Source organism: Erythrolamprus reginae, chromosome 10 (assembly GCF_031021105.1).
Source record: "Erythrolamprus reginae isolate rEryReg1 chromosome 10, rEryReg1.hap1, whole genome shotgun sequence".
Taxonomy (NCBI): domain Eukaryota; kingdom Metazoa; phylum Chordata; class Lepidosauria; order Squamata; family Dipsadidae; genus Erythrolamprus; species Erythrolamprus reginae.
The window spans coordinates 14,399,362-14,416,185 of record NC_091959.1 but is presented as its reverse complement, the minus strand read 5'-3'; the positions used below and the strand labels follow the sequence as shown (position 1 = coordinate 14,416,185).

The 16,824-nt window shown below is 48.8% G+C and overlaps 2 protein-coding genes across 2 annotated transcripts in view; both read left to right on the top strand.

The window, feature by feature from the left end:
- Positions 1-1,053, top strand: part of LOC139173185 (ras-specific guanine nucleotide-releasing factor 1-like) — a 36,497-nt gene extending 35,444 nt beyond the window's left edge. Inside the window, exon 8 of the mRNA XM_070762782.1 lies at positions 776-1,053. Within this exon, the coding sequence (XP_070618883.1) occupies positions 776-1,053 (278 nt within the window). The remainder of the gene's footprint in view (positions 1-775) is intronic.
- Positions 1,054-1,625: 572 nt separating this feature from the next.
- The window catches only part of RASGRF1 (Ras protein specific guanine nucleotide releasing factor 1), a 36,816-nt gene continuing 21,617 nt past the window's right edge, over positions 1,626-16,824 (top strand). Inside the window, exons 1-11 of the mRNA XM_070763013.1 lie at positions 1,626-1,741; positions 2,818-2,978; positions 5,066-5,132; positions 6,746-6,876; positions 7,633-7,715; positions 9,791-10,039; positions 11,508-11,881; positions 13,624-13,749; positions 13,954-14,127; positions 16,136-16,242; positions 16,343-16,455. Coding sequence (XP_070619114.1) covers positions 1,627-1,741; positions 2,818-2,978; positions 5,066-5,132; positions 6,746-6,876; positions 7,633-7,715; positions 9,791-10,039; positions 11,508-11,881; positions 13,624-13,749; positions 13,954-14,127; positions 16,136-16,242; positions 16,343-16,455 — 1,700 coding nt within the window. The 5' untranslated portion in view covers position 1,626. The remainder of the gene's footprint in view (positions 1,742-2,817; positions 2,979-5,065; positions 5,133-6,745; positions 6,877-7,632; positions 7,716-9,790; positions 10,040-11,507; positions 11,882-13,623; positions 13,750-13,953; positions 14,128-16,135; positions 16,243-16,342; positions 16,456-16,824) is intronic.

Here is a 16,824-nt window from a genome sequence, read left to right as displayed (position 1 = left end):
ACGTGGGCAGTAGGCCCCCTTGCACCCAGGCCCCACCCCTGGGGGCCTCTCCTCCATGTCCTCATCGGCCCAAGAAGACCCACGAGAAATTCTGCTTGGCAAAGCATCTGCTCATCGAGGCTTCTACGGCAGTGTTTCCCAACCTTGGCAACTTGAAGATATTTGGACTTCAACTCTCAGAATTCCCCAAATGCTGGCTGGGGAATTCTGGGAGTTGAAGTCCAAATATCTTCAAGATCCATTTGAAGTCCAAAGAAATATCTTCAAGATCCATTTGAAGTCCAAATACCTTCAAGATCCATTTGGGTTTCCGGTCGGTGCTCTGAGTCCTGCCCTCCGACTCTGAAACAATTTGCCCTGCCCATAGTTTTGGTGGTGACCTTCACCAAGGAGTTGTGTGTTTTATGCCCATCAATGCAACAGCAGTCGTCCAAGAATTGTCTCCCAACTGGTTCTATCCAGATGGGTTACAGGGCCAGGCATTGGTCTTCCAGCAGCCAAGGGTCAGTGTAGCCGGGGGAAGGGAGGAGGTGGGGGTAGCACAAGGCTGGCGATGCTGATCCAAGAAATAGTCTCCCCACAATACAAAGATCTCCATCACCTTTAAAGAGTTCTGGATTTCTCACATTTTTGTATAATTATCACTTTGGGGAAAAATAAGCCGCCATCTGCACTTAAGCAGAAACACGGAGTACAGGATGTGTGAAGCAGATAATGACAAGGCAACATATGTTATTTTAAAATGCAGAGACGTTTCTTCCAAAATGCTTTTCAGGGAGAAAAAAAAAGCTCTCTGGAGAACTTCAGCTTATTTTTATCAAGCCCCCATCGTCAAAACTGAAGCTGAAACTCAGCTCCCTCAAACACCAATGCTCGCACTTCATTGGTGCCCCCCCAGAGCAGGCCCTGTGGCTCCCAGGTTTCTCTTTAAGGCAAGGGCCCGGAGGAGCTGCCAGCTTTGCCCCCAAGGAGTCTAGCTCTGCTCCTACCAGTCCTTCAGCTGCCCTCGGCTCCCTCAGCTGGCCACAACGATGGGAACGATTGTTTGGATGACCTTCTCCCTTTTCCAAACAATTAAATTTTATTCAATATTTATTAAAGATGAATCAATTAATTTTATTCAATATTTTGTTAACTGAAAACATTGCAATATAAAAAAAAGGAAAAGAGCAAAGTCAAAGATAATAAGTAAGATAAGATAATAAAAAAGAAAGAAAGAAGAAAAAATACAAAAGAGGTTTCTCTGATCTTCTTTACGGCAGTTACAAGTGTGTGTATATTTTGTCCTCTCATTCTAAAACGATCCCTTGCCATTTTCTACCCCTTCTGATCATCAGATCCCCAAATCCCAGGTTCGTTCTTTCTGCTTTCAGCCAAAAGCGTTCCCTAAAAGATTTCCAACCGTTGACAAATGTCACTGTTGTCTTTTCCTTGATCAAACGTCAATTTTGCCGTCTCTGCCATCTTCACCAGCCTCCCTCCCTTCAGGGCTGTTCAGAGTCCCTCCATCTTTGGCGCAAACTGATCTCACTTTTTGCTGCCATGTATAAAAACCACCTTTTCGAGTTGACCGTCCAGCGAGAAAACTCCGAGCTCAGGCTGACTGATCTCTTCCCACGCAGGATAATGCACGATGAAGTCAGTGAAACGGAAAACATTCGGAAGAACTTGGCAATCGAGCGGATGATCATGGAAGGCTGCGAAATCCTCCTGGACACCAGCCAGACCTTCGTGAGACAAGGTAGCCCACGAGTCTTCCGCCCACCAGACCTCCAAAAGAGCCGGAGATACCCCAGGAAAGGGCAGCCCCAGAGGGAGGCCCAAGGGCGCCGCAGCAATTGCTCTTTCTCAGAGAGTCCAGCGGCTTCTCTGGAGACGTTCAAGGCTGGGCGGTTCAGGACCAGAGTTATTTAAGTGAAAAAGCTGCCTCCATAGGAAGGAGGGGTGGGCAATTAATTTTGCCATGGGGCCGCATTAGGGAGGGGGCCCGTGGTGCACCTGCGCTGAGGCGGCTTCCCTGGCGGCCCCTCCCATCGGGAGCTGGTTCTTCTTGGCCCGCGGCTGCTGCTGCCCCCCCCTGCTGCCGCCACCACTTCTCCTTCTTCCCTTCCTTCCTTCGCCACCACCACCACAGCTTCCTCTGCCCGCCCGCAACCCTATCGCTACCATTGCTGCTTCTTTCTCTTTAGGCCGCTCGCTCGGCTCTGTCAAAGCGTCTCTCTTAGGTTCCTGACGTCACCCACAATGACCTCATCGCCTAGCGCTCGCCTTATTGTCAATGTCCTGAGCCTCCGGACTGCTGTTTCTAGGCTCCCACTGCAGCCCTGGGGGAGGAGAACTTTTTTAAAAAGCAGGACATTTATCACAGATAGCGGGCGGGTCGGTCACAGACAGCGGGCGGGCCGGATGCGGCCTGTGACCACCCCTTGCCCAGGTCTGCCCTTGAGGAATGGCCCGATTTCTTTCATGGGCTGCCTGTAGCCATGTCCAAAGAGGAATCCCCTGAAAAAAGCCCCCTCCCCAAGGCTATTAGGGGTTCTAGAGCTTTCCTCTGAGAGGAAGCCAGCCCGTTGCTTCTGCTGCTGTTGTTAATGGCTGGGACTGGGAGGGTCAGCACCTTTGCACGCTTGACCGGTGAGACCATTGCAGGGTGTTTTCAGTCCCATTCTTCTCAGATCCCTCCCCCGTCCTCCCATACCTGCTCCGAAAGCCCTGGGCGTGGGTTGGGGCTGCGCAGGGTCCCTTAGGGGCTGCTAGAGAAGAGCCGGTCCCCCTGGGGCCAAGGGATGTGACCAGAGTGCCCCTCTTCTCCCACAGGGTCCCTCATCCAGGTGCCAATGTCTGAGAAGGGGAAGGTGACCCGTGGACGGCTGGGCTCCCTGTCCCTGAGGAAGGAGGGGGAGAGGCAGTGCTTCCTTTTCTCCAAGCACCTCATCATTTGCACCCGGGGCTCCGGAGGGAAGCTGCACTTAACGAAGGTGAGAGAGGCAGAGCGTCGAGCGGCAGGTTATTCTAGGACATATTGGGGGGGGCATTGATCTCCCGATCTCCCACCTCCCATACTGAAGGCCTCACAATCCTTACAGAAGCTACTGCACAGTGAGGTAGACACACACACACACAAACACACACACACACACACACGACTGGAGGGTGCGCATGGCAGCAGGATGTCGAGTGTGCCTTGGGAAGGGCTGCAAAAAATTTTACTACCACACTGTGGGCGTGGCATATTTTGTGGGTGTGGCTTGCCAGCCATGTGACCAGGTGGGAGGGGCTTGACGATCGTGTGATCGGGGAGGCTTAAAGGTCATGTGACTGGCTTAAAGGTGGCCAACTTGATATCACTCACATCAAGGTTTTGGTTAGGGTTTCTGGCCTCTCCTTACCTCAAAGAGATACAATTTCCCTATCCATTTACTATTACCGAACATCCAAAATATACTATTTAATTCTATGTACAGTATATATGCCATATGTGTACATACATATTACACACAGGCACACAAAAATGTACATTATCTACTATATAAGGTGTATGTACACAAACGCACACACAGCTCTTCTAAAATTATACACATTCAATTTCATTTACTGCGATAAGAAAAACATACCCAGAGCCCAGAAAGGGGAAAAAATTCAAAATTCAAAACATTAAATAAATTGGATTAAATCTAAATCCCATTTGCTCAGTCTTGGGCCATGTCAACAGCCAGTGAAGGGCTGCAAATATTTTTACTACCACACTGCGGGCGTGGCTTATTTGTGGGTGTGGCTTGATGACCATGTGACCAGGTGGAAGTGGCTTGACAATCATGTGACCTGGCTGGCTTAAAGGTCATGTGACTGGCTTAAAGGTGGCCAACTTGATGTCACTTACATCAAGGGTTTGGGTTAGGATGCCTGAACTCTCCTTGCCTCAAAGAGATACAATTTCCCTCTCTATTTACTATTACCGAACACCCAAAATATACTATTGAATTCTATGTATATATGCCATATGTGTACATACATATTACACTGTTCTGCCGGACTCTCTGGTAGGAGCCTCCCAAAAATTCAAAGGTACAAATTTCAGACACACACACGTTTGAAAATTCAAAACAATGTTCTTTATCACAAAATTCAAAATAAACTAAGCACTCTTTTTGTATTGCAAAGAGCACTCGTCCCAAAACAACCTGGTAGTTTGTACAAGTCCCTTATCAGTTCGTAAGTATTTAGCTTGCAGCTGTGAAGAAAGTCACAACCATCCAGGAAGTGAAACACACTTTGCTCTGCTTTGGTTTCAAAGTGGTGAAAAGTCAACAAACAAAGGCCGGAGTCAGCAAGACATTCATGAAACACAACGATCAGATAATACGGCCAAACCCACACGCTGCTATTTATAGCAGCAGCACTAATTACAGCAGCCCCACCCAACCACAGGTGGCCTCATTTACTTTTGTAATAATCCTTTAGTTGTTGCTTCCTATGCATCACTCTACGCATGTGTGGATGTGTCATTAATTCTTGTTCAGAATCCAGAGATGATACAGATGATTGATCTCCTCCTGGGCTGTCTGCCAAACTCTCCTCCTCCCTGTCACTCAGGCCTCCTTGGTCAGAGGAGACTTTGTCGGCAGATTCCACTGGGAGCAAAACAGGCCTGCAGCATGTGGATGTCTCCCCCACATCCACCTGCACATTCCTTGGGGCAGGAGCTGGGCCAGAGCTAACCACAACACACACAGGCACACAAAAATGTACATTATCTACTATATAAAGTGTATGTACACAAACACACGCACAGCTCTTCTAAAATTATACACATTCAACCTCATTTACTGCGATAGGAAAAACAGACCCAGAGCCCAGAAGGGATTTTTTTTTAAAAAAAATTCAAAATGTTTCTACCAGTTCTGTGTACCTGACCATACCTGTAAGAGCCCATCACTAAGTGCACCTGGCACAGAGTGAATGAGCCTTTCTTGGGGCGTGGAGGAGAGGAGGAGGAGGAGGAGGGTCAGGGGACGGTAGGGACAGGAGAGGCTCTCACTTCAGGCTCCCCCTGTATTTTCTCCAGAACGGTGGTGTGATTTCACTCATTGACTGCACACTGGTGGAAGATACGGAAAGCACGGACGAGGACCGTATGTATCCCTGGAGCAACCCCTCCTCCCACCCAGCCAGCCTGGCACACAGCTCCTCTGCCCTGGCCAGTTTGTTCTTGACCCTTCCATCCCGCCTCCTTAAGCCCTCCCCGCCTTAAGCTCTGGCTCCCTGCTCCCCACTCTGTCCTCCTCGGTTGATGCTTGAGATGACCATAGCTGGGAGTGGGGAGTCCAGAGAGAGTCTGCATCAGGAGAGGGCTGTAGGGTCACCACTGCCCCATATCTCTGAAGCAGGCTGAGTGCAGCAGACAGCTCTAGGAGAAGATTTTATTTATTTTATTTATTTATTCAATTTTTATGCCGCCCTTCTCCTTAGACTCAGGGTGGCTTACAACATGTTAGCAATAGCACTTCTTAACAGAGCCAGCATATGGCCCCCACAATCCGGGTCCTCATTTTACCCACCTCGGAAGGATGGAAGGCTGAGTCAACCTTGAGCCGGTGATGAGATTTGAACCGCTGACCTTCAGATCTACAAGTCAGCTTCAGTGGCCTGCAGTACAGCACTCTACCTGCTGTGCCACCCCGGCTCTTGCTCAAGATCAGCAGCCTCCACTGGCATTTTCCACTGCTAAATGAAGGCTCCTAATGGGGTTTCTCATTTCAAGGAGTATCTCAGTTGATGACACTGGGAGCTGGTCTCATCAGCACAGCACAAGTCTAGGGTGGCTGTGAGGAGGAGGAGAGCAAAATGGGTGAACAGTGCAGTCAGGCCATAGGGAGAGCGAATAAAATGCTTGGCTGCTTAGCTCGAGGTATAACAAGCAGGAAGAGGGAGATTGTGATCCCGCTGTACAGAGCGCTGGTGAGACACCATTTGGAATAATACTGGAGACCTCACCTACAAAAAGAGATGGATAAAATTGAACGGGTCCAAAGACGGGCTACAAAAACGGCGGATGGTCTTAAGCATCAAACTTATCAGGAAAGACTTCATGAACACAATCTGTATAGTCTGCAGGACAGAAGGGAAAGGGGGAACATCATTGAAACATTTAAATATGTTGAAGGGTTAAATAAGGTTCAGGAGGGAAGTGTTTTTAGTAGGAAAGTGAACACAAGAACAAGGGGACACACTGAGGTTAGTTGGGGGAAAGATCAGAAGCAACGTGAGAAAATATATTTTACTGAAAGAGTAGTAGGTGCTTGGAACAAACTTCCAGCAGACGTGGTTGGTAAATCCACATGAATTAAATTGAAACATGCCTGGGATAAAGATAGATCCATCCTAACATAAAATACAGGAAATAGTAGAAGGGCAGACTAGATGGACCAGGAGGTCTTTTTCTGCCATCAATCTTCTATGTTTCTATTTCTCCCCTGCTCCCCTCCTCTAAGATCCCCTTAGTTACTGCTCTCTTGCACTTGTGCACCAGCAGTGAAAGGGTAGATGCTGTGCCTTGAAGGAGATGCCCTTTCAGTCCCTAAGCAGGTGAAAAGGATTTTGCACCAAAATGAACTTCTGCCACACAAGCTGGAGGCAAAGGCCCGGCCTGGCTTATTCCCTTCCTGTCACTTACCTCCCCATGCTCTATCTTCCCACGATCATCTTCTTAAATTGTTTCTCTCCTTCCTCAAATCACAACCTAAAGGATCCGGGCAAGATACGGAGCACCTTGACTTCAAGATCGTAGTGGAGCCTAAAGACTCTGCCCCTTACACCATTATCCTGGTGGCATCATCCAGGCAGGAAAAGGCGGCCTGGACCAGCGACATCAGCCAGGTGAGGAAAGAACAGTTCCACCCTGAAGAACCAACAATTTCTAGCCAGCCAGGGTTAGGGATGGGAGGGCCTGGGGCTGTAGGAAAACCCTTCCCTCTTCTTCAAAATGCAAGGCATCCTCTGGACTAAATCAAAGAGAAAGAACCACGTTTGGGAGAGGAAGGAGTTGCCAAAATTGAACGGGTCCAAAGACAAGCTACAGGAATGGAGGAAGGTCTTAACTTAAGCATAAAACTTATCAGGAAAGACATAATGAACTCAATCTGTATAGTCTGGAGGATAGAAGGAAAAGGGGGGACATGATCGAAACATTTAAATATGTTAAAGGGTTAAATAAGGTTCAGGAGGGAAGTGTTTTTAATAGGAAAGTGAACACAAGAACAAGGGGGCACAATCTGAGGTTAGTTGGGGGAAAGATCAAAAGCAACATGAGCAAATATTTTACTGAAAGAGTAGTAGATGCTTGGAACAAACTTCCAGCAGATGTGGTTGGTAAATCCACAGTAACTGAATTGAAACATGCCTGGGATAAATATATCATCCTAAGATAAAATACAGGAAATAATATGAGGGCAGACTAGATGGACCATGAGGTCTTTTTCTGCCGTCAATCTTCTATGTTTCTATGTTTCTAAATGAACCAAGGCCTACAAGAGTCACCCATATCTCCCAAAGATCCATTGGGAAAACCAGCAAAGCACAGCTGCTTCCCATCCCATCCTTCCTGCGTCCTGAAACCTCTTTTCCCTGTTTCAGTGTGTCGACAACATCCGATGTAATGGCCTCATGATGAATGCCTTTGAAGAAAATTCAAAAGTTTCTGTTCCACAGATGATCAAGTAAGGAATGCAGTTGTATTTGTGTAGAATTGTTGGGTGTTTTGTATGCAAGCCCTAATTGATAAAGACTTCCTGCCATCAAAGCCATCAAGTGCCACCTCTATGTGGGTTGAGGCAGGCAGGGTTCTCTTGGGTCCCATTTGTTAGAGGTCCATGGAAAGGGAGGGTTCTGCCTTCTCTTTCTACTCAAGATCCCCATGGACAATCAAGGGGTCACTGTGGGACACAGAATTTTTCATTTCATTTCATTTTATTGGATTTGTATGCCGCCCCTCTCTGTAGACTCGGGGCGGCTAACAACAGTGGTAAAAACAACATACGACAATCCAATACTAAAGAAGCTAAAAACCCTTATTTTAAAACCAATCATACATACAAACGTACCACACATAAATTGTAGAAGCCTAGGGGGAAAGAATATCTCACTTCCCCCATGCCTGACGACAGAGGTGGATTTTAAGAAGCTTACGAAAGGCAAGAAGGGTGGGGGCTATTCTAATCTCTCGGGGGAGTTAGTTCCAGAGGGCCGGGGCCGCCACAGAGAAGGCTCTTCCCCTGGGTCCCGCCAAACGACATTGTTTAGTTGACGGGACCCGGAGAAGGCCCACTCTGTGGGACCTAATTGGTCGCTAGGATTCATGCGGCAGAAGGCGGTCCCTGAGATAACCTGGCCCGGTGCCATGAAGGGCTTTATAGGTCATAACCAACACTTTGAATTGTGACCGGAAACTGATGGGCAACCAATGCAGACTGCGGAGTGATGGTGAAACATGGGCATACCTAGGTAAGCCCATGACTGCTCTCGCAGCTGCATTCTGCACGATCTGAAGTTTCCGAACACTTTTCAAAGGTAGCCCCATGTAGAGAGCGTTACAGTAGTCGAGAATGTTGGACTCGATGGGCTTTGGCCCCATTCAGCAGGGCTCTTCTTATGATAACTCAAGGAATTGGTACTTCTTCTGTGTTAGATGCTCTATTCTGAATAACAGTGTGGCCTGTGCTCCCGAACTGCTCGGAAACAGGGCAAAACCTGTGTCCCGTGTGTCTCATCGGACAACAGAGATGCTCAGCGGTGTCTCTCTAGCCCGAATCTCAGAAAGATGGAGAGAAAACTGGATGAGATGTTTTGGCTGGAGCCAAAAGTCTTTTAAAGTAACAGGATAAAGGAGCTGGAAGTTACTTAAAATTATATCAATATCACTAGCAAGTAAATACAATTTAAAAGGAAGAAAAAAATTAACCAGAGCTGGGTTGTTATTGATTATTTAATAATGTTGTAATGGGCAACCAAAATCATTACTGCCACACTGTGGGTGTGGCTTATTTTGTGGGTGTGGCTCAATGGTCATGTGACTGGGTAGGAGTGGCTTGCCGGCCATGAGATCAGGTGGGAATGGCTTGAACAATCATCATCGTACAAGTGAACTGTTAAGTCCTCGACTTATAGCCTTACCAGTGTCGCTTGCTGGGGTGACAATTTGCTTCGTGTTTCCCACGCTCTCCTTCCTGGGTCTCCCTCCCCTGCCCCAGGCTGGGTAGCTAAGCGAACGGGTGCTGCCAGAAGCATAAATGCTGCCAGCGCCGCTTCCACCCACGCCTTCTGCTTGCACCTCAGGCGGGAGGTGGCCGCATGAGGCTGGAGGGGAGCCGGGCAGGAGAGAGGGAAACTCGTCCAAGGCCAGGAAGGAGGAAAGAGGAAAAAAGCAAGGAGCGCAGATGTAGCAGCAGCAGGAGGGGGGAAAAGGAGAGCCGAGCCGAGACCAGTAATCCAGGAAGTTACAGCCACTGGTCAGCTGGAGCTGCGCACACATCTTCATTTCCGCCGGTGGAACTGCGGTCCACCCCATCCTGCCTGCTGCCCACCCCTGGTTGTAAACCATTTGGGGATTTCCTGTAATAAGAAGTAGCATGGACTCATTTCAAAATGGTGGTTCTGCAGCCGGACTGCAAACCCCAGCATCCCAGGCTCTTTCCTCTCCATCCCTCGGAGGGTCAGGCCAGGGAGCATCTCTATAGTCACCACAGGTGAGGCGGATTGGCTGCGCTTCCTCTCTCTGTCCCTTTCTGTTCTCCAGGTCAGACACCAGCCTGTACTGTGACGACGTGGACATTCGATTCAGCAAGACCATGAACTCCTGCAAAGTCCTCCAGATCCGCTATGCCAGCGTGGGGCGCCTCCTGGAAAGACTGACCGACCTGAGGTTCCTCAGCATTGACTTTCTCAACACCTTCCTGCACTCCTACCGGGTCTTCACCACGGCTATGACTGTGCTGGACAAGCTGATCACCATCTACAAGAAACCAATCAGTGCAATTCCTGCCAGGTGAGACATTGGCAGCCATGAGAGAGAAGCTCAAAATAGGCAAATGAGGCTGAGGGGAGAAGGAGGGATGGAGAGAGAGAGAGAGAAAGAGAGAGGGGAAGGGAGAAAAAAAGAGATTGAAAGATTGAGATCAGCTTCGTTCTGGTCTGAGGGACATTTGATAGGAAATCTGGGGCCTCTTTTAGTATGATGAGAGTTATCAAGGAGCCTCCTGTGATTCTTGAAATATATCAAGCTGGGGCAAGATAATTTCTTAAAGAAAAGTAGGTCAAATCCCATAAGAAATAGACCAACAGGACTCCCAAGTCATGAAAAGTACAGTGATACCTTGTCTTACAAACTTAATTGGTTCCGGGACGAGGTTCTTAAGGTGAAACGTTTGTAAGTTGAAAGAATGTTTCCCATAGGAATCAATGGAAAAGCAATTAATGCGTGCAAACCCAAAATTCACCCCTTTTGCCAGCCGAAGCGCCCGTTTTTGCACTGCTGGGATTCCCCTGAGGCTCCCCTCCATAGGAAACCCCACCTCTGGACTTCTGTGTTTTTGCAATGCTGCAGGGGAATCCCAGCAGGGGAATCCCAGCATCGCAAAAATGAGCACTTTGCTGACAACGGAAGGGAGCATCAGTGAAATCGCAGCATCGCAAAAACACCGAAGTTCTCGAAACCCCACCTCTGGACCTCTGTGTTTTTGCGATGCTGCGATTTCACTGAGGCTCCCCTCACTGGGAAACCCCACCTCTGGACTTCCGTTGCCAGCGAAGCGCCCGTTTTTGCGCTGCTGGGATTCCCCTGCAGCATCACAAAAACTCGGAAGTCCGGAGGTGGGGTTTCCCAGCGAGGGGAGCCTCAGGGTAATCCCAGCAGTGCAAAAATGGGCGCTTTGCTGGCAACGGAAGTCCACGAGCTCTCCAGACACTTGGGCCAAACCAGGGGTGGGCAGCAGGCAGGTGTTCCACCCGTGGAAATGAAGATGTGTGCGCAGCTCCAGCTGATCACATGCTTTAGGCACTCAGCACCAAAAAGGTTTGTTCTCACTGCCCTGTAGCATTGACTGGTCCACCTGCCCTGGGCTGAGGAATCCTCCAAGGCTCAGTGCTGCATCCAGTTGCACATCTCTGAGGGAGGGGGCCTTGGCCTGATTGAATCTCACCATCCCGAGGGAGGGGACGAACTGCTGCCCCTCAGCCCTGGATCTTCTCCATCCGTTCTGTGGCTTCACCTCCACCTCAGGGTAAAAGAAGATACCTGGGGAAAGGGAACCATTGACTTCAGCTCTTCGAACTAGCTCCTCCTAGTTGCATTTTCTCCTCATGGGATTTGGGCTCATGTTCTCCTCTTGGGGGGAATATTGTAAAGTCTTGTGGTGGTTGTGGAATTCAGGCGGTGGTGTCTTTAAGGGATGCAAATGTAACGGAGGGAGGAGGCACCCTGGTGAAAGCTTTCTTCTCTTGATGTCTCCCACCAGGTCCCTGGAGCTTTTGTTTGCCAGCAGCCAGAACACCAAGCTCCTCTATGGGGAGCCCCCCAAGTCTCCACGTGCCAACCGGAAGTTTTCCTCCCCTCCCCCTCTGTCCATCACCAAATCATCCTCACCGAGCCGGAGGAGGAAGCTGTCCTTGAACATTCCCATCATCACGGGAGGAAAAGCCCTGGAGCTGGCGGCCCTGAGCTGCTCCCCCAACGGTTACGCAAGCCTCTATTCCTCGGCCATGTCGCCCTTCAGCAAAACCACCCTGGACATCAACAAGCTCTACGTCTCCGGCAGCTACACCAATAAGATATCCGACGAGGGAGAAGGAAGCACCGACAAGGCCGAGGAAGCGCTTCCGAGCAAGACAGGTGGGTGCCTCCCTCTGGGCTGGAAGAGCCCAAAAGAGATGGCTTTGGCTTCTGCCCTCTGACTGTCCAGGAGCTCCGGAGCAGGGGTGGGCAGCAGGCAGGATGGGGTAGAACGCAGTTCCACTGGCGGAAATGAAGATGCATGCGCAGCTCCAGTTGATCAGCGGCTGTCACTTCCTGGATTACTGGTCTCCGCTCGGCTCTCCTTTTATTCCCTGCTGCTGCTGCTGCGTCTGGGCTCCTTGCTTTTTTCCTCTTTCCTCCTTCCTGGCCTCGGACAAGCTTCCCTCTCTCTTGCCTGGCTCCCCTCCAACCTCATGCAGTGGACAGTAAAGGGCAAAGTTTTGGGGGTTTGGGGACGAAACTACAGAGTCTGGTAGTGAGTTCCAGGCATTAACTACTTTTTTTTAATGGGTAAAGAATTTTTTAATTTTTCTCTCCAATCATGTGTACAGAAAAAAGAAAATACTGTATCATTAATTTTAAGTTATATTACAATTTTACAATTTTGGTATACATAGTTTAACCAATGCTACCTCCTTAACATTTGACATCTGAACAAAAATAATTACTCCAATTTCTTATATAATAACAAAAGGACTGTTAGCCAGTATGCATTTTAGGCTGTTCCTACTCTTAATCACATCTAATTAATTAGGCCATAATACTTCAGTTTTCTCAAAATATCCTCCATGTCAGTTTTCATGTATATTTTAAACCCTCTTCCATAATGGTTATAGGTTATGACCTATAAAGCCCTTCATGGCACCGAACCAGGATATCTGCAAGACCGCCTTCTGCCGCACGAATCCCAGAGGCCGGTTAAGTCCCACAGAGTTGGCCTACTCCGGGTCCCGTCGACTAAACAATGTCGTCTGGCGGGACCCAGGGGAAGAGCCTTCTCTGTGGCGGCTCCAACCCTCTGGAATCAACTCCCCCCAGAGATTAGGACTGCCTCCACCCTCCTTGCCTTTCGTAAACTCCTTAAAACCCACCTCTGCCATCAGGTTTGGGGGAACTGAGACATCCCCCCCTTGCCAATGTAGTTTTGTGCATGATATGACTGTGTGTATGTATTTTATATATTGACTTTTTAATGTAAAACTGTTATTTTAGATTTTAATTATTAGATTTGTTACCATGTATTGTTTTTATCACTGTTGTGAGCCGCCCCAAGTCTACGGCATACAAATCTAATAAATAATAATAATAATAATAATAATAATAATAATAATAATAATAATAATAATAAATGCTCTTTAAAATAAAAGAAAAAAACATTTAAAAAAGGGAGCAAAAATGTATAATTACTTCCAACGGTATTTAAATTAAATCCAACCCTTGCTAAAAGATAGTTAAAAATATATAGGGGGCAAAAAGAGAAACCCGCCAAATAGTATGTCCCAAATATCACCAAATTAGTAAACCAAATGCATTAACTACCTGATTGCTGAAGTCATGTTTTCTACACTCAAAGTTTGAGTTTGCATCTGTTGTGTATTTTGGATGAAGAGATTGGACAGACTCAAGCGAATGGCTTCTTACCCAAATATCTGGGGGAATCTGCTGAAAGCAGAGAGGGTCTGACGAGTATGGAAACTTCAGCCACCTTGCCTTCAAAGCCTCCTCTTCCTCCTCCTCCTTCCCTCCTCCTCCTCCCCCCTCCTCCTTCTCCTCCCACAACATCCCCATCAGGAACATTTGGGAGAAATGTCTAAAGCTGTTGCTGCTTCTTCTGCCAGGCTCCGAAGAGTCTCCCCGAGAAGATTCGGCCTTTGAGGCAGCCCAGAGTGAGGACGCTGATGCAGAGGCATCGCCCACCAAGTCTCCCACGACCCCTAAACTGGTCAGAGGCAAGAACTCTTCAGGTAAGCTGGCTGAGGGGGAGGGGGCCCAGAGAAGACCACCTTCACTCCTGGCAGGAGGCCACTCTGGGCTGTTCTAATGTGGCCGAGGCTGATCCTGACCCCCACGGAGGTCGGGGTCAGTCCTTGGGGGCTTCTGATCCTCCCGGGGAAGCTCACTGGAGAGACTTGCTAGATTCGAACTGAATTGCCTCTCCCACCGTGCAGAGTTCCCTTTGTTCTCCTACAACAATGGAGTGGTGATGACTTCTTGCCGAGAGTTGGAGAACAGCCGCAGCAGCGCTCTTTCAGCGGCCTCCGCTTTCGCCATTGCTACCGCCGGAGCCAACGAGGGGACCCCGACCAAAGAGAAGTACCGCAGAATGTCGCTGGCCAGCCCAGGTGAGAAAAGAGGAAGGGTCCTCTGCGCCGGTTGGTTCCTCCCTTTCTTGGGTCCCGCAAACCTTCCGCGGAGCCTTGAAAGGGCTGCTGCCTATGGGAAGGAGGGGCAAGGCGATGGCTGGAGCCATCATTTCATTTCATTTCATTTTATTGGATTTGTATGCCGCCCCTCTCCGTAGACTCGGGGCGGCTAACAACAGTGATAAAAACAACATGCGACAATCCAATACTAAAGAAGCTAAAAACCCTTATTTTAAAACCAATCATACATACAAACGTACCATACATAAATTGTGGAAGCCTAAGGGGAAAGAATATCTTAATTCCCCCATGCCTGACGACAGAGGTGGGTTTTAAGAAGCTTGCGAAAGGCAAGAAGGGTGGGGGCTATTCTAATCTCTGGGGGGAGTTGGTTCCAGAGGGCCGGGGCCGCCACAGAGAAGGCTCTTCCCCTGGGTCCCGCCAAACGACATTCTTTAGTTGACGGGACCTAGAGAAGGCCAACTCTGTGGGACCTAATTGGTCACTGGGATTCGTGCGGCAGAAGGCAGTCCCGGAGATAACCTGGCCCGGTGCCATCATTCAGGACAGGGCAGGCCACCAAGTCTCCTGCAGGCCTCTCGCTGATCCTGCCTGGTGTTGTGTATAGTCCTGTTCAGTTTGGAGATTTTGAAGATTCTGATTCGAATAATGTTTATGAATTAGTGTCAGGGCCTGATTTACAGACCCAGGAGGAAGGGGGACACGATCCACAGGACATTTCTATGAGCTCAGATTCAAGTGAAGGAGAAATAGATATTCGATGGGTAGATCCTTCTTTCAGATGCTTACAAAGACGGAGGGAGTAAGTGTCAGAGAAGAAATATTAAGGAGAGGAACAGGTTAATTAATTAAGTAATTAATTTGTCACCTCTGGGTGCCAGCAGAGAAGAAGGGTGGAGTTTTCAATCTGCTATAAATGAATATGGAGGTGCCTTTCTGCGGCTTTGAAGTAAGCTTTGTTTTATGTGTCTTTTAATTGCAGTTTTTATTACTCTGGGTTAATGTTGCCTAGCCATAAATCTTAAGATGAAGGGAGGATTGCTTGGAGAATGTTTTATGTTGATTTAACTACTAAAGAATGAGATAAAAGTGATTGCCTGCCGGACGCAGTTTGCAACAGGAAAGAGAAAAATAAAGATGATGTTTTTGTTTTATAAATCTCTGCATTCAGCAAGCCTTTATTCCAATTAACAGAGGCTCTAGCCGGAGACCAGAACACCTGGGCCTCATAGAGCCCGACTCCTGGGTGGGATTCTGTTGCGGTTGGCTCGCAGCCAGGCCCTCTGGCAATGGACTTTGAGCTTGATCAACTGGGGCCATCTGGGCACGGTTGGCTTGTGTGGCTGCTGGAGGAGTCAGACAGCGAGCCAGAGGAGGAGGAGGAGTCTGGGTGTGAGGAGCCTACAGAAGCTATAGAACCCCCAACTGGGGACTCGCAGCCCCCAACTGGGGATTCACCAGGGTCTGAGGAGGAGGAAGAGGCGATAAGGGACTGAATGCACGGGTAAGAAGGATGCAGGGGAGACAGGAGCTGCTAAGGAAGCTCAGAAAGGGGAAGGAAGCACAGCTGTGCATAGAGAGCATATAAGGGGGAGGAGTTGAAAGGGGCTCTTTGCAAGAAGCCAACATCCATGCCTCCAGAGGAGAAGAGCCTGTGAAGAGTGTTTTTGCCGGACAAACCTTGCTAAAGTACTGGACATTCATAGGATTAATAATATTGTAAGTAGACTTTGGCTCGAGAAGCAACGGTGCGGGTTTTTATCTTATCAACTTGGCCTCCCGACTGGATTTTGGCAGTTGAAAGACATTGTTTTGGTTCATGTTGGTGCAGTTCAACAAACGTCCTTGTAAATAGACTCTCGTTCATTTTGAAGCCTTTGTGTTTGAGTTTTAATTTGGGGCTAATTACCGGCCGGCTGCCATGCAAGACAGAACAGATGCAGGCTGACTCTCTCTCGCCCTGCAGGCTTCCCTTCTGACCAAAGGAACAGCGACAAAGAGTTTGTGATCAGGAGGGCAGCGACCAACCGGGTGCTCAACGTCCTGAGGCACTGGGTCTCCAAGCACGGCCAGGTACGGCTGGGCCTCTCTTAGTGACCGGAGCCCCTGGGCTGAAGGGGGCTCTGTTTGCCTGGCCGGCTGGGCCTCACTGGGGCTTGTGTCCCTTTGGCAGGACTTTGAAAGCAAGGCGGAGCTGAAGTATAAAGTGATCAGCTTTCTGGAGGAAGTGATGCACGATCCAGAACTCCTGACCCAAGAGAGAAAAGCGGCCGGCAACATCATAAGGCAGGTCATGCAGGATTCAAAGGGCAGAGCTGTCACCTGACACTTGCCACAGAGGCGGGTCCTCATGCAAGGCGGGGAGGGGACTGCGTCGGACCCGGAGCGGCATCTGAGTGATGGTTGCCCCAAGTGCTGTACTCTATTGGACCATCAGCTCAGGGCGAGGGGCTCTTCAGGTGGCCTGAGCTTCTGATGGAAGGGAGAGTTTTTCCCAGGAGCCTTCGTTCTCCCTGTGCTTTGAGGGAGCAGACCAGTCATGGGCTCCTATGGGTACGGTCAGGTAGACAGTACCGGTAGCAAAAATTTGGGTTTTTTTCTTTTTTTCCCTTCTGGGCTCTAGGTATAATTAATAATAATAATAATAATAATAAT